At 33.4% G+C, this 15,752-nt stretch overlaps 1 protein-coding gene across 3 annotated transcripts in view; it reads left to right on the top strand.

The window, feature by feature from the left end:
• Positions 1–15,752, top strand: part of NIPBL (NIPBL cohesin loading factor) — a 192,866-nt gene that overhangs the window by 123,964 nt on the left and 53,150 nt on the right. For all 3 annotated transcript variants that reach the window (XM_043488980.1, XM_043488978.1, XM_043488979.1), the window contains 8 exons: positions 1,896–2,078; positions 6,463–6,660; positions 6,903–6,974; positions 7,072–7,161; positions 8,745–8,848; positions 11,666–11,752; positions 14,368–14,599; positions 15,438–15,589. In XM_043488980.1, coding sequence (XP_043344915.1) covers positions 1,896–2,078; positions 6,463–6,660; positions 6,903–6,974; positions 7,072–7,161; positions 8,745–8,848; positions 11,666–11,752; positions 14,368–14,599; positions 15,438–15,589 — 1,118 coding nt within the window. The remainder of the gene's footprint in view (positions 1–1,895; positions 2,079–6,462; positions 6,661–6,902; positions 6,975–7,071; positions 7,162–8,744; positions 8,849–11,665; positions 11,753–14,367; positions 14,600–15,437; positions 15,590–15,752) is intronic.

The raw sequence follows: 15,752 nt of genomic DNA, 5'->3' as shown, positions 1-15,752 counted from the left end.
TCATGGTGAACTAAAAGCCAGATACTTTTTGGGCTATCCATATTTATAAATCCCAAAAAGTTATGTTTCATGTAGTACAAAAAGAATTTCCATCTTTTAAAAATTTGGAGCTATCTTCATTTGTATCATATACAGCAATTCTGAAACTATACAGGTGGTACATCTGTAAGTTAACATAAGAAATTGTGAACCGCAGAGTCAGAAATCAGTTAACTGACCATTTCATATACATACTTAATATTATAGATCATGTAGAAAGGGGAAAGTATATACCAGAAGACATGATCCTTCCATTAAAAACCATATATTTAGTTAGAGGTGTTCAGAGCATTAAGAACTTGTAAATGTGATGAAGAGTATGTTCACCTTGGCAGTGAAGATAATGATGATCCAAAGCTGAAGTTGATTTTTTTTACCTCTACTAATATTCTGTAAAGTGAACTTCACTGATACAGTACATTTAAATTAAGAAAGAGCAAGGGAATATTAAATGATTTGAAAATGACATAGATAAGTTAAATTCAACATTAATATGTCACAATTCTAAGCAATGAAGTCTTTGGGATTTTACTAGTCATAAGTTTTACATCTTTGTTGGGAAAATTGTTGCTATTCATGTATTTGGATGAATAGAAGTTATCAGTTACTGAAATAACTCCTTCATGATGAATAAAAGGATTATTTGTCATTTGAGACTGATAGTTTATGTTTTGTCTTCTTAAATTATTAGTGTTGTGTGTTCTTGTGATGTTTAAACTGTCTTAACCAGTACCTATTTATTTTTTGAATGATTTATATTTAATCTTTGCATAAGCACTATTATCAATTGAATGTTATGGTCTTAATCTTGATTATAGTTACTAATATCCCTGCTGTAAACCACTAAGGTACTCTTTGCTCCCAGTTTTTAAAATTTAGGTGAGACATCATTTTTATACTTCTACTCAAAGATTTACATGGGTAAGTAAAGTAAGTTAAAATTGTCATCTTTAGTAGTCATCAAGGACAATTTATCCTGAGTAAATAACTTGAGCTAGTTCTACTTTATTTTTAAGCTCGCAACAGGATGTTAAGGATTGATTTCTTCTTAGCAACTGTTTGTATGTTTGTGTATATGTGTGTGGGATTAAATAGTAAATGTTATGTTAATAGTTCTAATAGTATTGTATCCTTTATTCTTTCATGGAAAAATATGAGTTTATTTCATAACAGATTTGAATTTACCCTTTTCAGTTGACATTTATATTTTAAAATGCTTTTTCCTATTTATCTTGCCTTTCATGTTCCTGGTATCTTCAGTTAAACACATATTTTGGTTTGGCTGTTAAAGGAAATTTTCTGTAATAGTAAGGGTATTACTGTGCCTCTCATAGACAAAGATAGGTAAAAGCATAGGAAATTTTGTCCCAGCCACCATACACAACCACCAAGATCATATAGAGGAGAATGAGGTGACAGGTATCCTCTCCAACTCCTAACATTTATACCGAGGGATATGATTACTTTCAAACTTACTGCTCCAGAACTCTTAAAACAAATTTGAGTGCTACCAAGAATGTGAGGTATACACCCTGCTACAGATACACCTGAAAACGCAAGTAGGTCTCAGTCAGTGCAGGCAAATGAAGGCGCTAATTACATCAAAAATTGATGATATAACTACCCTCTATTGCTGTGATAGCAATAGTTGTTAAAAGTTGTTTATGATGATAATATGTATAAAAACTGCATTATCAGTTTAGGGTTAAGACTAACTATAAATATGAATGTGTTTTATTAAAATACAAATGTAACTTAGAAAACTTACATAAATATTAATATTTCATTTTGTGTTTAACAGTTAAAATTTCCCTTTTATCTTCAGATTTATGTTTTTTCTTACCTTTTATTAATAGGTAGTATAGATCAATCAGTGTTAAAAGAATTACCCCCTGAACTCCTGGCAGAAATTGAATCCACCATGCCACTTTGTGAACGTGTGAAAATGAATAAACGCAAGCGTAGCACAGTTAATGAAAAACCAAAATATGCTGAAATCAGTTCAGATGAAGATAATGATAGTGATGAAACTTTTGAATGTAAGTATCACATAAGTTTATTATTACTTTAGAATTAAAAAGCAGATTGATGTATTTGTTTCATTTATAATTTTTTGGGTTAGCAAGAGAACAGTGATCTTAATAAACAGTATAGCAAGTTTTTTCATTATACTTAAAATATGTGTGAAAGATGAGATCAGTTGGCACCAAGAAAAAAATTTTTTTAATGAGTTATAATTAGTGTCAGGTAACACAGGTATGTTTCTATATGCATTTAGCAAACATTTATTGAGCTCCCACTATATGTTAGGCAATGAGAATAAAAATATAGCAAGTATGTGACCCCATCTTTGAAGAATCTTCAGTCTAATGGGGGAAATATGTAAACAGTTGAAGTACAGTGAGGAGTACAGCAATGATGATAGTAAATCCAGGGTGCTGTGGGAGCACATTGGATTAATTGGATTGGCGTCAAAATTATACTGGGGTTCAGAGAGCACTTACTGGAAGAGGTGACACTAGAGTTGAGTCTTGAAGGACACGTAGGAGATAGCCAGATGAAGAAATATTTTAAACCATACTATCACTAAATTATGAATGGATTAGCCACATTGCCAATTATCTGTGTGGTTTGGACCTGGCTTCTCCTTTTTGCCCAGCTGTGTCCTGGAATTCCTCCCTTGTTTCACTGTTTTCCAGAGCTGGCTTCTTCACTACACAGCTACCTCTCTACAACACTGTGACCACCTGTCTTTGCACTAGACTTGCTATACCTCGCCTGTCTTCCTACTGGTCCACTGAAAAAGTTCTTCTCTTTAATCCCTATCTTCCTTCTACTGGAGCAAGAGAATTGAGCCTAGCCAAGAGGGGTCAGCAACCTTGTTTGACTTAAACGACATTCAGTGGAAACAGACTATGGGAGATCTTCACTTGTGTGCCAACTGACTTAGTCATTATGACCAAAAGAAGTGGGAAGACCACCAGTGTGTTCTACCTTTTCCACCTAGTATCTGTAGATTGAGGTGTGACAAGCAAGGGCAGGAAGGACAGTTGCATGCTGCCATTTTTAAATGTATTGTTGTTGATGGAAGCCCTTCACCTCCAAAGTTTTTGATCAATGTTCATTTACTCTGATCTTCTCAATATTGTGAGCTCTTGAGCTATGAACAGTAGACTATGAATACTGAACAAATCTGAATACAGTTCTAAAATTGAAATAAAATACAGCAAAATTAATCTGACATTTAATTATATGTATAATTGTTATTGTATTATAATGAGATGTATTTATATGCAGTATATTTCAATGGCTAAAGCTAATACGTTTTTATTATAATTAAATATTTTGTTTATATGGGAACATACGGTCTGGGAAGGGAGAGGAGAAAGGAGATCTGGTGGCCCAGAAACTCACTGCCGTTTATATACATACCTCTGCTTCACTTTCCCGCCCTCCCCCTGACCCCCCACCCATTTCTAAAGGGAATGACTAAGGAGTTCCTTAATTGCAGACTGATTTCAAGTCACACTTCAACTCCAGTTAATTGAGAGTGGCTGCCTGCATTGCTAAGCTGATGAGAATTCTGAAGCTACCTCCCAGTTAAGTAAAAAGGGTAGCATAATCAGAAAAGCCCATCAAATGGAAAATAGAGGAGAGCGCCTCACTTGCCTCATGTTTGTCGTCACCGCAGCCGCTGTTCTCTTCTTTCCTTCCTATGATAAGAGATGTTGTCTCATGGGAGCACATCATTTCATCTTAAAAGCCATGGATCTCATATATATGTCTGAGGATATTGAAAGCTAATATTAGTTAGAGAACCTGAGCTTCAACTTCTGCTTGGGAAAAGAGGAGTGCCTCTGGGTTTTTCAGGAGACCTTAGAATAGCTTCCTGTTTTTTGGGGTTTATTTCTATACAAGTAACTAGAAAAGTTGACTCTCTGGCCACTGTTTTGAGTGATGAAAGAATTCCAGTTTGTAGCTGTCATAAACAGTCAAATTGTCATCATTATACCATAGCAAAAAATTAGTAAAATGGAGTACAGTACAAAATGTGAAAATATTATGAGAACATAAGTGGCAAGCATTATGTTGCTTTGTGGGAGAAAGATGTTTACAAAACAAAATTTTATTGCAGTTCAATCAAATTGGTTTACTAAAAATCTAAAACTAAGGAAATAGTTTTGTTGAAAGATAGGGGGAACTATTGAGGGTTCACTTTAAAAGTTGGGCCACACAGATTTGGATAGTCATGTACAATTATAAAGTCACTTGGTTGTGGGGGAAAAAGGAGGGGCGATCTTAAGATGCTACAGGGGCACATAGGAGAAATTTAGAAAGGGAGCATGGAAAAGGCCCAAGTCATATTTTACACACCCTATTGAGTTCTGTTGAGTTCTTCCCCCTACTTTTTCCAAGATGACAAATGATGTAAGAATGGACAGATTAATCATAATAAATTGAGGTCCTGATAGAACCTTGTTTCTATATACACTGCTTCATAGAAGTTGAATTTTTTCCTCTTAATTTGCCATTCTATTTTTTTTCCAACTTGCTTAGTTTAATGGATGTGAAACAGAAATTTCCAAGACCTATGAAAATTACCACCAATACAGCATATTATTGTTGTTTAGTTACTCCGTCATGTCCAACTCTTTGTGACCCCATGGACTGCAGCACACCAGGCTTCCCCGTCCTTCAGCATATTATATCTACTTGCTAACTATAAAATTTTTCAAGCATTTCCTACTCGTAGAATTGAAGGCTTGAAATAGATTTCTTATGAAATTAAATAAAAACTCTTAAGTCATATTTGAGATCAAAGAATACTACTTTCTGAACGAACTCGCTTGTTAATTATCATTCTTCAAAGTAAGTATTTTGTTACTTTTTGAAAAAATATTTAGTGAATGCTACACATAAGCAAAAGGCTTCCCAGGTGGCACTAGTGGTAAAGAACCCTCCTGCCAGTATAGCAGATGTAAGAGACACGAGTTTGATCCCTGGGTCGGGAACGTCCCCTGGAGAAGCGCATAGCAACCCACTCCAGTGTTTTTGCCTGGAGAGTCCCATGGACAGAGGAGCCTGGTGGGCTACAGTCCATGGGGTCACAAAGAGTTGGACACGACTTGAAGTAACTGAGCATGCATAAATATTGCTTATCCACACATAAGACATTGGCACAAGTGTAGATAGAGTACATGAACCAAAGATTGGCATCCTTAAATCTAAGCCAAGTAGAGGAGTAGGGACTCAAGCAACGGTTTCATGTGAAGAACTTGGGTATTGGTCATAGTTAAGGATTTAAAATAGAAGCAAGTCACAAGATAAGCAAAGGAGTCAGGTTCAGGATGACAGACTAGAAAGTAATTCACTGTCAGCAAGAAGTGGTCACTTCAGCAACCAGTGTGTGATCACAGGATGTAGAACACATCAGTTCTCTATCCTGGTTTTAACTTGGTTCTGTTATATCCTAGAACAGATGTGCTAAATATTTTTCACTTGTATTCCTTCCAAGTCTCACTGGACAGACATTTTTAATCAGTCTTTCTTGCTGAAATATGGTGCTTTGTCTCAGGGCTCAGAATTATTCTCAACATTATGCTCTGGGCAGCTACTACCGGTTGATCAGAGTTGATGTGTCAGATGAAATCTGTTTGCCAGTTCTGCCTAGAGGCTCCTGTCAGTACTGGTGATTTTAGCAGAATGCTTATACCTCTGGAAGGATGGGGAAGGGATTGAAGGTAACATACATAAATATGCTTATCTAGCATGCATAAACTTAAAAGCTGTCTTTTTGGGTTTAAGCAAGTATATTGTTGGAGAACTAAATTCAGTGTGTGGGTATTTACAACTATACAGGTTTATTTTGTCTTTGTATTGGTAGCTCGTGATGTTAGGTTATCAGAATCTGTTGAATTTATAGCTATGTTGTGGGCTTAACTTGGCTGTTAATTGATAGTATACATGGTTACCCACATTCTGTATCAGTTTCTCAAAAGTTTATTTTTGCTCTAAACCCCACTTCTACCAGCATTCCAAATGTTTTAAAGTGTTTCTGTTTTTTATCAAATTCTAGATAAAGTTTGTTTTATATGCCTTAATTAATCCTGAATTTTAGATATTATTGACTCACCAAATATCTCTTTAAAATGAGCAGTGTGGTTTAATTCCCAGAATATTCCTATCTATATTCATTAGCAAACCAAGTTCATGTAAAATTTTCTAAATCTAGATAAATGCTAAAATAAGTGATACCATTTCTGTACCATAATTTATATTTCTGGTTAATCAGAATGACTCAGAATTTCCTAGTCTCACACAAATGAAGACTCCCCCCCCCCCCCATGTGGTTCATTTTTAAATTACAAGTTTTAATAGTCTTTTAAGTGAGGTAAATTATTTGTCATGGGGATTTGCTTCTAGCCTCTAGGAAACGACATAAAAAAGATGATGATAAAGCTTGGGAATATGAAGAGCGTGACAGAAGAAGCTCTGGGGATCATAGGAGAAGTGGCCACTCTCATGAAGGAAGAAGGAGTTCAGGTGGTGGTCGTTATCGAAACCGAAGCCCGTCAGATTCTGACATGGAAGATTATTCTCCTCCTCCCAGCCTTAGTGAGGGTAATTCATCAGTGTCAATGGATTTCTTACATAAGCAGATGTTAAATTTAAGGTTTTAACTTTGAAGAATTTTTATACCTTTTTATGAGCTAATTAACAACTCCTAATTTTTAATCAAGACAACAGTTTGTATCAGCAGTGATTATTGTTCAAGTTTTTAATTAATGTTCAAGAAGAAAGTAAACATAGAAGTATTTTAGGTTGTTATTACTGCATTTCAGTATTTCTTCTTGTTTATTTAGTTGCTAGAAAAATGAAGAAAAAAGAAAAACAGAAGAAGCGGAAAGCTTATGAACCAAAACTAACACCTGAAGGTAACATTTTAGTTTGTCTTTATTCATAGTCATCAACTTCAGTTTTCTACTTGGAATGTAGATGATTAAGTTTTGTATTTTTTTTCTTCCTTTGCAGAAATGATGGATTCTTCAACTTTTAAGAGATTCACAGCCTCAATAGAGAATATTTTGGATAACTTAGAAGATATGGATTTTACTGCATTTGGTAAAATCATTTAAAATATATTTATTTACCTCTAAATATAAACTCAATTTAAAATCTGTTTATTTACCTGTGTGTTAAGCTTTCTGCCAATTATTCTAGTAGATTCAGATGGATGATCTATGCTCTTAAATTGAAATCTAGTGTGGCATCAAATCTAATCTGTGTTATCAAGTAACTGAAAACATTGGTATAAAATTCAAGTGTTAAATTAGTTTAGTACTGATAGTGTTTTAAGAGTCCTGAGAGTACAGCTACCATAGTAGATTAGAATAATTAGGGAAGCCTTTATGCAGATGAAACTTGAGTAGGCCCTAGAGAAGAAGGGTACTAGTACTAATATGAGCAAAGATGCAGAAATGAGAACTTACTCAATTTATTCTAAAAGACAATATTTATTGAATAATTACTGTTTGTCAGTAGTATGTTAAGTGCTAGAGATGCAAACATAAATACACCAGCCCCAGGCTTTATGTATTTATTATGTACATATTCCGTATCCAATGTGGGAAACAAAATTGTAAAGCAATTAGAATACAGTAGGGTTAATGTAATATTGTGTTACATTTATATATCTATGGGTCATACCTACAGATCTGAAAAATGTTAGGTTTATTTTTTTAAAAAGCTGCTTACATTGTTTAGACCTGCTCTCAATAATTTTATGCCACTTTCAGTAGCTACAAACTCTAGTGCCTAATTTATACAAAAACTAGTTGGAGTACAGTAATTCTAGTATGAGTACATCTGTTTAAAAATGCATTAAAAAGTATATTAAGTATTTGTTTTTGTGACAGTTACTTGTGTAAGTATCATTAATGCTTTTCCTGATTACTTAGAATATCCACTTCATCATTTCTAAAACTTCAGAATTGTGTGCTGGAAAACTCTCTTCCATGTCATTTAAGATCCCAACAGGAAGTCATATGGCATTCTCAAATTAAGATAATTTGAGTAGTTACTTACAAAGAGACCAAGATTACAAAGATAGGGGCAGAATAGAGTGGAAACCCAAAGTTAACAGACTTGGAACTATTACCACCCCTATACCCAAAGGAGCAAGTGTAAAGAGAAATCAGCAGAACTCAGTCAATAGGAAAAGAAAAAGTTTTAGAATAGGTTGCCTTGTAAAAACAAGTGTTCTTTTGGTCAGAGGACATGAGCAGCTTGAGGAGACCTTGCAAGGAAGGAGTCAGGAATATAAATACCCTGACCTCACTCTCCTTCTCTTTGATCTTCTGACAGGGCACCCCACTGGCTGAACCCAAACAGAAGCCAGAGGGCATGGGAGACTGTTGATGTAGTCCATACAGGTCAGCCTGCTGGGGCAGAAAGTTTGCTTGAGAAGGGTCATAAAGTAGTAAAGATAAGATATCTATCTCCTCTTCCCATCTTAGTCAGAAGTCTAATTGTAATCTTTGTCCTCTTTTATTCAGGGTTTGCTTTAGGTTTACAGAGGTCTCGTAGGATATTATTTTTGTTTGTTTACATCTGTTTGTATATATGTAGAAATTTTATTAACTAAAGCTAACTATTTTGAGCTATTTATTTTACCTAAACTACGTGTGTTTGAATTGGTTTTTCAGGTGATGATGATGAAATTCCTCAGGAACTGCTCTTAGGAAAACATCAGCTTAATGAACTTGGCAGTGAATCTGCTAAAATTAAAGCAATGGGTATAATGGATAAGGTATCTCACTAAAGTAAAATTTATAAATTTACTTACTATCTCATGTTTGAAATTAAAGTTTTAAAGGTAAATTGCAAAGTTTATATAAAGTGAGTAATGATAAAAAGACAATTCATTGCTTCTTTCTGAGAATCTGACAGAATTATTTCTTTAAAAAATGACAAGACTTGAATCAAAGGCGTATTCTGCAAATTATTCTAAAGAAAAATCATTTTTGCATTCAAAGTGACACAGTCCTGGATTTTTTGTCACTGTTTATTTTTTCATTGTCTCAAATATTTAAAGTATTTAAATGCAGAAATACACTAAATTTTTCTTTGACATTTCCTTTAGTCATTTTACATTGATTGAAAGAGTTAAGCCATGGTTTTAACACAGTAATTGTTGGGGGGTTTTTTGGTTTATTTTATTAAAGTATAGTTGATTTACAATGTTGTGTTACTTTCTGCCGTACAACAGAGTGATTCATTTATACATCTGTAAACATTCTTTTCCATTATAGTTTATCACAGGATATTGAAAATGGTTCCTGGTGCTATACCTTGTTCCTTATATGTACTATATTAATAGCTTGCATCTGACAATCCCATGCTTCCAGTCCTTCCCTCGCCTACCACCTCTGCCCCGTGGCAACTGCAAGTCTCTTCTCTGTGTCTGTTAACACATTAATTGTTAATAAGTGCAGAATCTCATTGTTGTAGGCTTAATATTAACTTCTGTGGGTTGTCTTTCCTATGAGCTGTCTGTTGCCAAGTAGTCTCATTGCAAATTTTTTTCCTTAGTAATACTTCAAACAATAATGACAGCATCAAGGATTGACTTCCCATAATCTTTATGAGCCAGCAGTCACCCCCTAAACTACTGCATGATTACTATGCAAATACAGATTCAAAAAAAAATCCTCTTTCCTCCTAATCAGGCTCCTCTTTTACAAAATTTTCTACTCTTAGTTTGTAATGTAAAGATAATGATTTGTTCTCCAAGCATAGTAAAAGATTTAATGAAAGATTATATTTATCTGAAGAATTTGTTTTCTCAAAAATTAAACTTATTTATTTAGTTTTAAAGTAGACTGGAAAATATTTTAATATTCTTTCCAAAGTTAAAGTATAATTAGTTATTCATTTTGTATTCATTTATATTAGTTTCAGGAGTTCAGTGTAACAATTCAATATTTGTGCCTATTGGAAAAGGATACAAAGTAAATCTAGTTAACATGGCCACACACAATTACAGTTGCATTATTTTTTTTTATTATGAGAACTTTAAGTTCTGTTCTCTTGACAACTTGCATGTATAAACTATAGTATTGTTACCTATATTGATCATGCCTTGCATTACATTCCCAGGACTGACTTATAACTGGGAATTTGTACCTTTTGACCACCTTCATCGACTTCACCCACCTCCCACTGCACACCTTGAGCAACCACCAGTCTATTCTTTGTATTTATAAATTCTTTTTTTCTTAAGATTCCATATACAGTTGAGATCATATGGCATTTGTTTTTCTGTCTGACTTATTTCTGTTAGACTCATGCCATCAAAGTCCATGCATATTGTTGCAAATGACAAGATTTTCTTCTTTTCATGGCTAAATATATACACACACACACCACGTTTTCTTTATCCATTCATCTATGAGTGGACACGTTGGTTGCTTCCATGTCTTGGCTATTATAAATAATGCTACAGTAAAAATGGGGATGCGTATGTCTTATGAAGTTAGTGCTTTTGTTTTCTTCAGATACGTAGCTAGAGAATGGAATCACTTGATTATGACAGATTGGTTTTTACTTTTTTAAGGACCCTCTATACTGGTTTTCCATAATGGCAGCACCAATTCACATTCCCACTGACAGTGCCAAAAGTTTCATGAGTTAGGATTTTAAAGCTATACAGACATTTCACATAATTACCCAAGAATTAATGTACTATTGGTTCATATTCAGATTACTGTGTGCAGTGAGGAATATATTGATTTCTTTTGTATATACAAATATGGCATCAGTTTTCCGAAGTGCCAATGCCCCGTTTAGGTTTTATGTCATAAGTTCTATAGTGTTTCTATTTCAAAATATATATAGTGTTTCTGTTTCAAACAAGTGCATTTACTGAGTATTTTCGAAGCATGGATAATTTACGAAAAGTTTCAGTAGTTTAATATATTGTGAAATTATCTAAAGCAATATATTTGGGGGAAATTTTTTCTATACACCAGTATATAAATAATCAAACTATACCTGATGTCACTTACTCTGTTGATCCTCTCATATTACTTTTCTGACTGATTCCATTGAGAGTCCTAGCTACATGATAGGGATCTAAGAGGAGACTTAGTCAAAGGAATGGGTAATAGTGGCTTCCTGGTAGAACCTCTACAATGACTACTTTAAATACAGAAAACATTATTTGTAAGAAATTAAATAGGTGTTTTTAAAAATAAAAAATCAACAGATGAAATATTTAGAGAGTGTGTGTGTGGGTGCCTCTGTGATCGTATGCATGTTCAGTGTCACTTTCACAGAGCAGAGGGCCAGAACAAATTCAGTCTTAACTAGCTATATGGTAAGATTTGAGTTAGAAACACACATGTGTGTCCATTCTGTTTGCTGTTCTTTCAAAAATAAGTAATTAATTCTCTACATAATTCAGATTTGAGTGGAGGATCTAAGTGAGAAAATTTTATTTTTCCACTCTTTGAGCGAATGTTAATGCTATATAATCCGTAAGCTAAGAGGAATAACTGTACAGAATATTTCTTGAATAATTTACTGTTTACCAATGATCGATAAAAGAATTTTTGCTTCTGTTTAGCTTTCCACTGACAAAACTGTGAAAGTCCTAAATATCTTGGAAAAGAATATTCAAGATGGGTCAAAGCTCTCCACTCTGTTAAATCATGTAAGTTTAAGATCTGTATTGTTAATTTTACTCTTATTAAATTATACAGTTTTTCATAAGCAACTTTGATTTATGGGGAAAATTCCAAATTTTATTAATTTGAACTTGTTGCCACTATTTACTAGTTCACATTTAGCCTTGCAGTTAGAATTTGATTCTTAGTAGTTTAAAATTAATGTTGCTGCTGCTGCTGCTGCTAAGTCACTTCAGTCGTGTCCGACCCTGTGCGACCCCATAGACAGCAGCCCACCGGGCTCCCCCGTCCCTGGGATTCTCAAGGCAAGAACATTGGAGTGGGTTGCCATTTCCTTCTCCAGTGTGTGAAAATGAAAAGTGAAAGTGAAGTCGCTCAGTCATGTCCGACTTGTAGCGACCTCATGGACTGCAGCCTACCAGGCTCCTCCGTCCATGGGATTTTCCAGGCAAGAGTACTGGAGTGGGGTGCCATTGCCTTCTCCAAAACTAATGTTACACATTATCAATTGACAGCTTTGATATAAATAAGTATGGTGACAGATTTAAATTCATTCAGTTCAAAGGATCATTCTTTAATCTTACATTATGCTCTTCCTTTTGTAAGTGGATAAGTCTTTAAAATGTCTTTTTATTTATAAAATGTTGGTAGGAAGTAATTCTTTTTCTTGACCTTCCCTGGAGAACTTAATTGTTGGAAACCATATGGTGATTTCTTAATGTATCCTAAAATGTTGATCCTTATGTATTATTTTTATATCTAGCTCAAATATTTGTTGAAAGGATGTTTCATCAATTAATTCATGTAACCTGCTTAACAGTGTCTGGTACATTGTAAGTTCTCAATAAATGTTAACTGCAGCTGTCATTACATTTTAGTGTGCTTTATCAAAAGCAGTAGCAATATGGTATAATAATGATTTATATAAACCGTGGTCTGCCTTCCTAACCTTATAGCAGATTTTCAAAACTGTATGTGCATTTGAATTGATCCTGGTGTCTCTTTAACAATTAATAAATTCAAACACTAATGCTTATAGGAATTTAATGTAAGAGATAAGAATTTAGGAATATTTTGAGTGAATGAAATTTATTTTTAAATGACTGGTAATAAAAATAGTATATTATAGAAAATTTTTAAAACAGAAAAGGGTCCAGTTTTCATCTAGCGAGAAGCACTGGTAGCAAGTATTATTGATAGATAATACTTCTGTTCTCATATATACATACATAGTGTATATATTTAGCACATGAACTGGATTATATCTCAGAAAGGAAGTGTTCTTGATGTTTTCAGAAGGCACAGGAGTGCTAAGTGATTTACATGGAATTTAGAAAAGTGGTATCTCAGGTGGTATTTCTGTGGTCTATTAAATATATCCATATTTTTCCAATGCCCTTTTAAAATAATTTTTGAATCATATAAACCTAAGGGATTAGAGCAACTATAGTGACAGTATATTGGTTGGCCAAAAAGTTTGTTCAGGTTTTCCCATACGATATTACAAAAACCCAAATGAACTTTTGGGCCAAGCCAATACTACATCTTTAGTCTTACAAGTTTTTTTGTTTGTTTGTTTTTTAATACTTTGGCAAGAAACTGTGGTAAATAGCAAGAATCTAGAGTTCAAAGTTGTGGAGAACTCGCTGACTCGCTTTTAATGAAATTATTTTTATTCCTGAAAACCTTAGCACTTTTTAGTGTGTTGCTTTTAAGCCTTAATGTTTGACATGAGTGATGAACCTCCCCAACTGACTATTCCAAATAACAGTTTCAATATCAAAGAAAAGTTATTTTATCTTACTTTTTTAGTGGGTATATAAGTATTAAAATGAAAGAAAACTAGCGATGGAGTTTTTTGGCCTTAGTATAAAGCCCTTCTCTGCTTTACATATATTATGCTTTTATTAATTCCTCTTCTCACTGTTACAAGCTTTCAATGGCATGCATATGAAAATATTCCTAGACTATAAAGTTGATATCTTATAACTAAGGATGTGATAGAAGGAGTTTCACTTTAAAAGTAAAATTAAAGTCACTTTTTACCAATTGTAATGCATATTGCTGATGTATAAATTAAAATGTAGTCTATCAGTTGTTCAATTATCTATTTTAGAAAATAAACTATGTTTTCAGTAGTCTGCATAGTTACCACTTTTTAATCTGTTTCAAAAATACAGTTTTGTTGAAAAATAGGTATTAGAAATGATTGAGTTGGTAACATCTTACTTACAAGTCTATCCCCAAAAATGAACATAACTAAAACTTTGTTATTAGGATGTCACTTAATGGTGAAATTAGAAAGTAAGAGTACATTATGTTTCAAAACATTAACACAAAAATCATACCTAACATAATGTAAGTATTTGTACTTCACTCCTGATATTCTTTAAATAGACACACATCGAAACTCTTACCAGGTTTTCCACCATGCATGCTCAGTCACTCAGTCAGGTCCAACTCTGCAACCCCATGGCATTTTCCAGGCAAGAATATTGAAGTGGGTTGCCATTTCCTGCTGTAGGGAATCTCCCCGACACAGAGTTTTACAGTGAAGGTCAAATGTATTATAATCTTTAAAAAATATTTTAACCTATAAATGTGTTTATTTCCATTTCATTAACAATGTGCTGTTTTACAGAATAATGATACTGAAGAAGAAGAAAGGTTATGGAGAGACCTTATTATGGAGAGAGTGACAAAATCAGCAGATGCCTGTCTTACAACTATAAACATCATGACATCCCCTAACATGCCAAAAGCTGTATATATTGAGGATGTAATCGAAAGAGTTATACAGTACACTAAATTTCATTTGCAGAATACACTTTATCCTCAGTATGATCCTGTTTACAGATTAGATCCTCATGGAGGTTGGTTTACCCTTTTATGCTGATAATTTTTTAGTTTAATATCAAAATTACCTGTAATATAATTTTGCCATGTTGGATGGTTCAGAATGCAGTGACTTCAGAATTGCACCAAAATTGCTAGATTATAAAATTGTACTAAACACTGCCCTTCATTTGACTGGAATATAGAACTTTTCCAATCTGGTACTTGTTCAGTTGTAATTTCTTTAGCAACTGTTACATATAATAATAAGTAATTTTACTGGTCTGGCAATCTTAAATAATGTTAATGTTCACTTCTGGTTCCATTTAGCACTACCCCCTAATTTTGCCTAAAATATTATCTACAAAATGGGTTGATTAAAAATGTATATTCTTAGCAGTTATCCTTCAATAAAAAATAAACTAATTAAAAAATGTATATTCTTTCTCTTATAATCTTTATAAATGAATCAAATATATTAACATGTTTACATTTGAAGAGAGGAAGGCAAACTTGAATCATGAATACCCTAAGTTAATTATCTGTGGTTTAATTATTGCAAGTTGATTTAAGGGGAATATAATCTTACTATCCTACTCCAGTCAATGGGAAAAAAAAAAAAGAAATTTATACTTAAGATACAAGAATTTAATAGCCATTGAAAATCTATTCTAACAATGTAGACTTTCTGAGTATTCCCTAGAGAATAATTTTCTCTTCAATAAATAAATAGATTTGTTTGCCAAGTTATATTTTTATATAGGGAAGAAAAAAAGATGTGTTCTTTTAATTCAGGAAGCAGTTTTATTGCTATTAGACATTATTAAAAGTTGACATAAGCCTTGTTTTGATTTTTTTTTTTTTTTTTCATTTTAGGAGGCTTATTAAGTTCAAAGGCAAAACGGGCTAAATGTTCTACCCATAAGCAGAGAGTAATAGTAATGCTTTATAATAAAGTTTGTGACATTGTTAGCAGCTTATCAGAACTACTAGAAATACAACTTCTAACAGACACAACAATCCTTCAGGTAAGTTTTTTTCAAGCATTTTCCATATTTCTAGACCAAATAATTTAAGGATAAAGGACCCAGTTGGGTTCAGTTTAACCCTGATCGCTCAATAATAATACTAGCACTACATTAAGTTTTTCCATTCTGAGTATATTATATCTACATGGAAGAAGTAAAAGTC

This window comes from Cervus canadensis, chromosome 16 (assembly GCF_019320065.1).
Source record: "Cervus canadensis isolate Bull #8, Minnesota chromosome 16, ASM1932006v1, whole genome shotgun sequence".
NCBI lineage: Eukaryota > Metazoa > Chordata > Mammalia > Artiodactyla > Cervidae > Cervus > Cervus canadensis.
The sequence above is the reverse complement of the archived record's forward strand: the minus strand, read 5'-3'. Positions and strand labels throughout refer to the sequence as shown.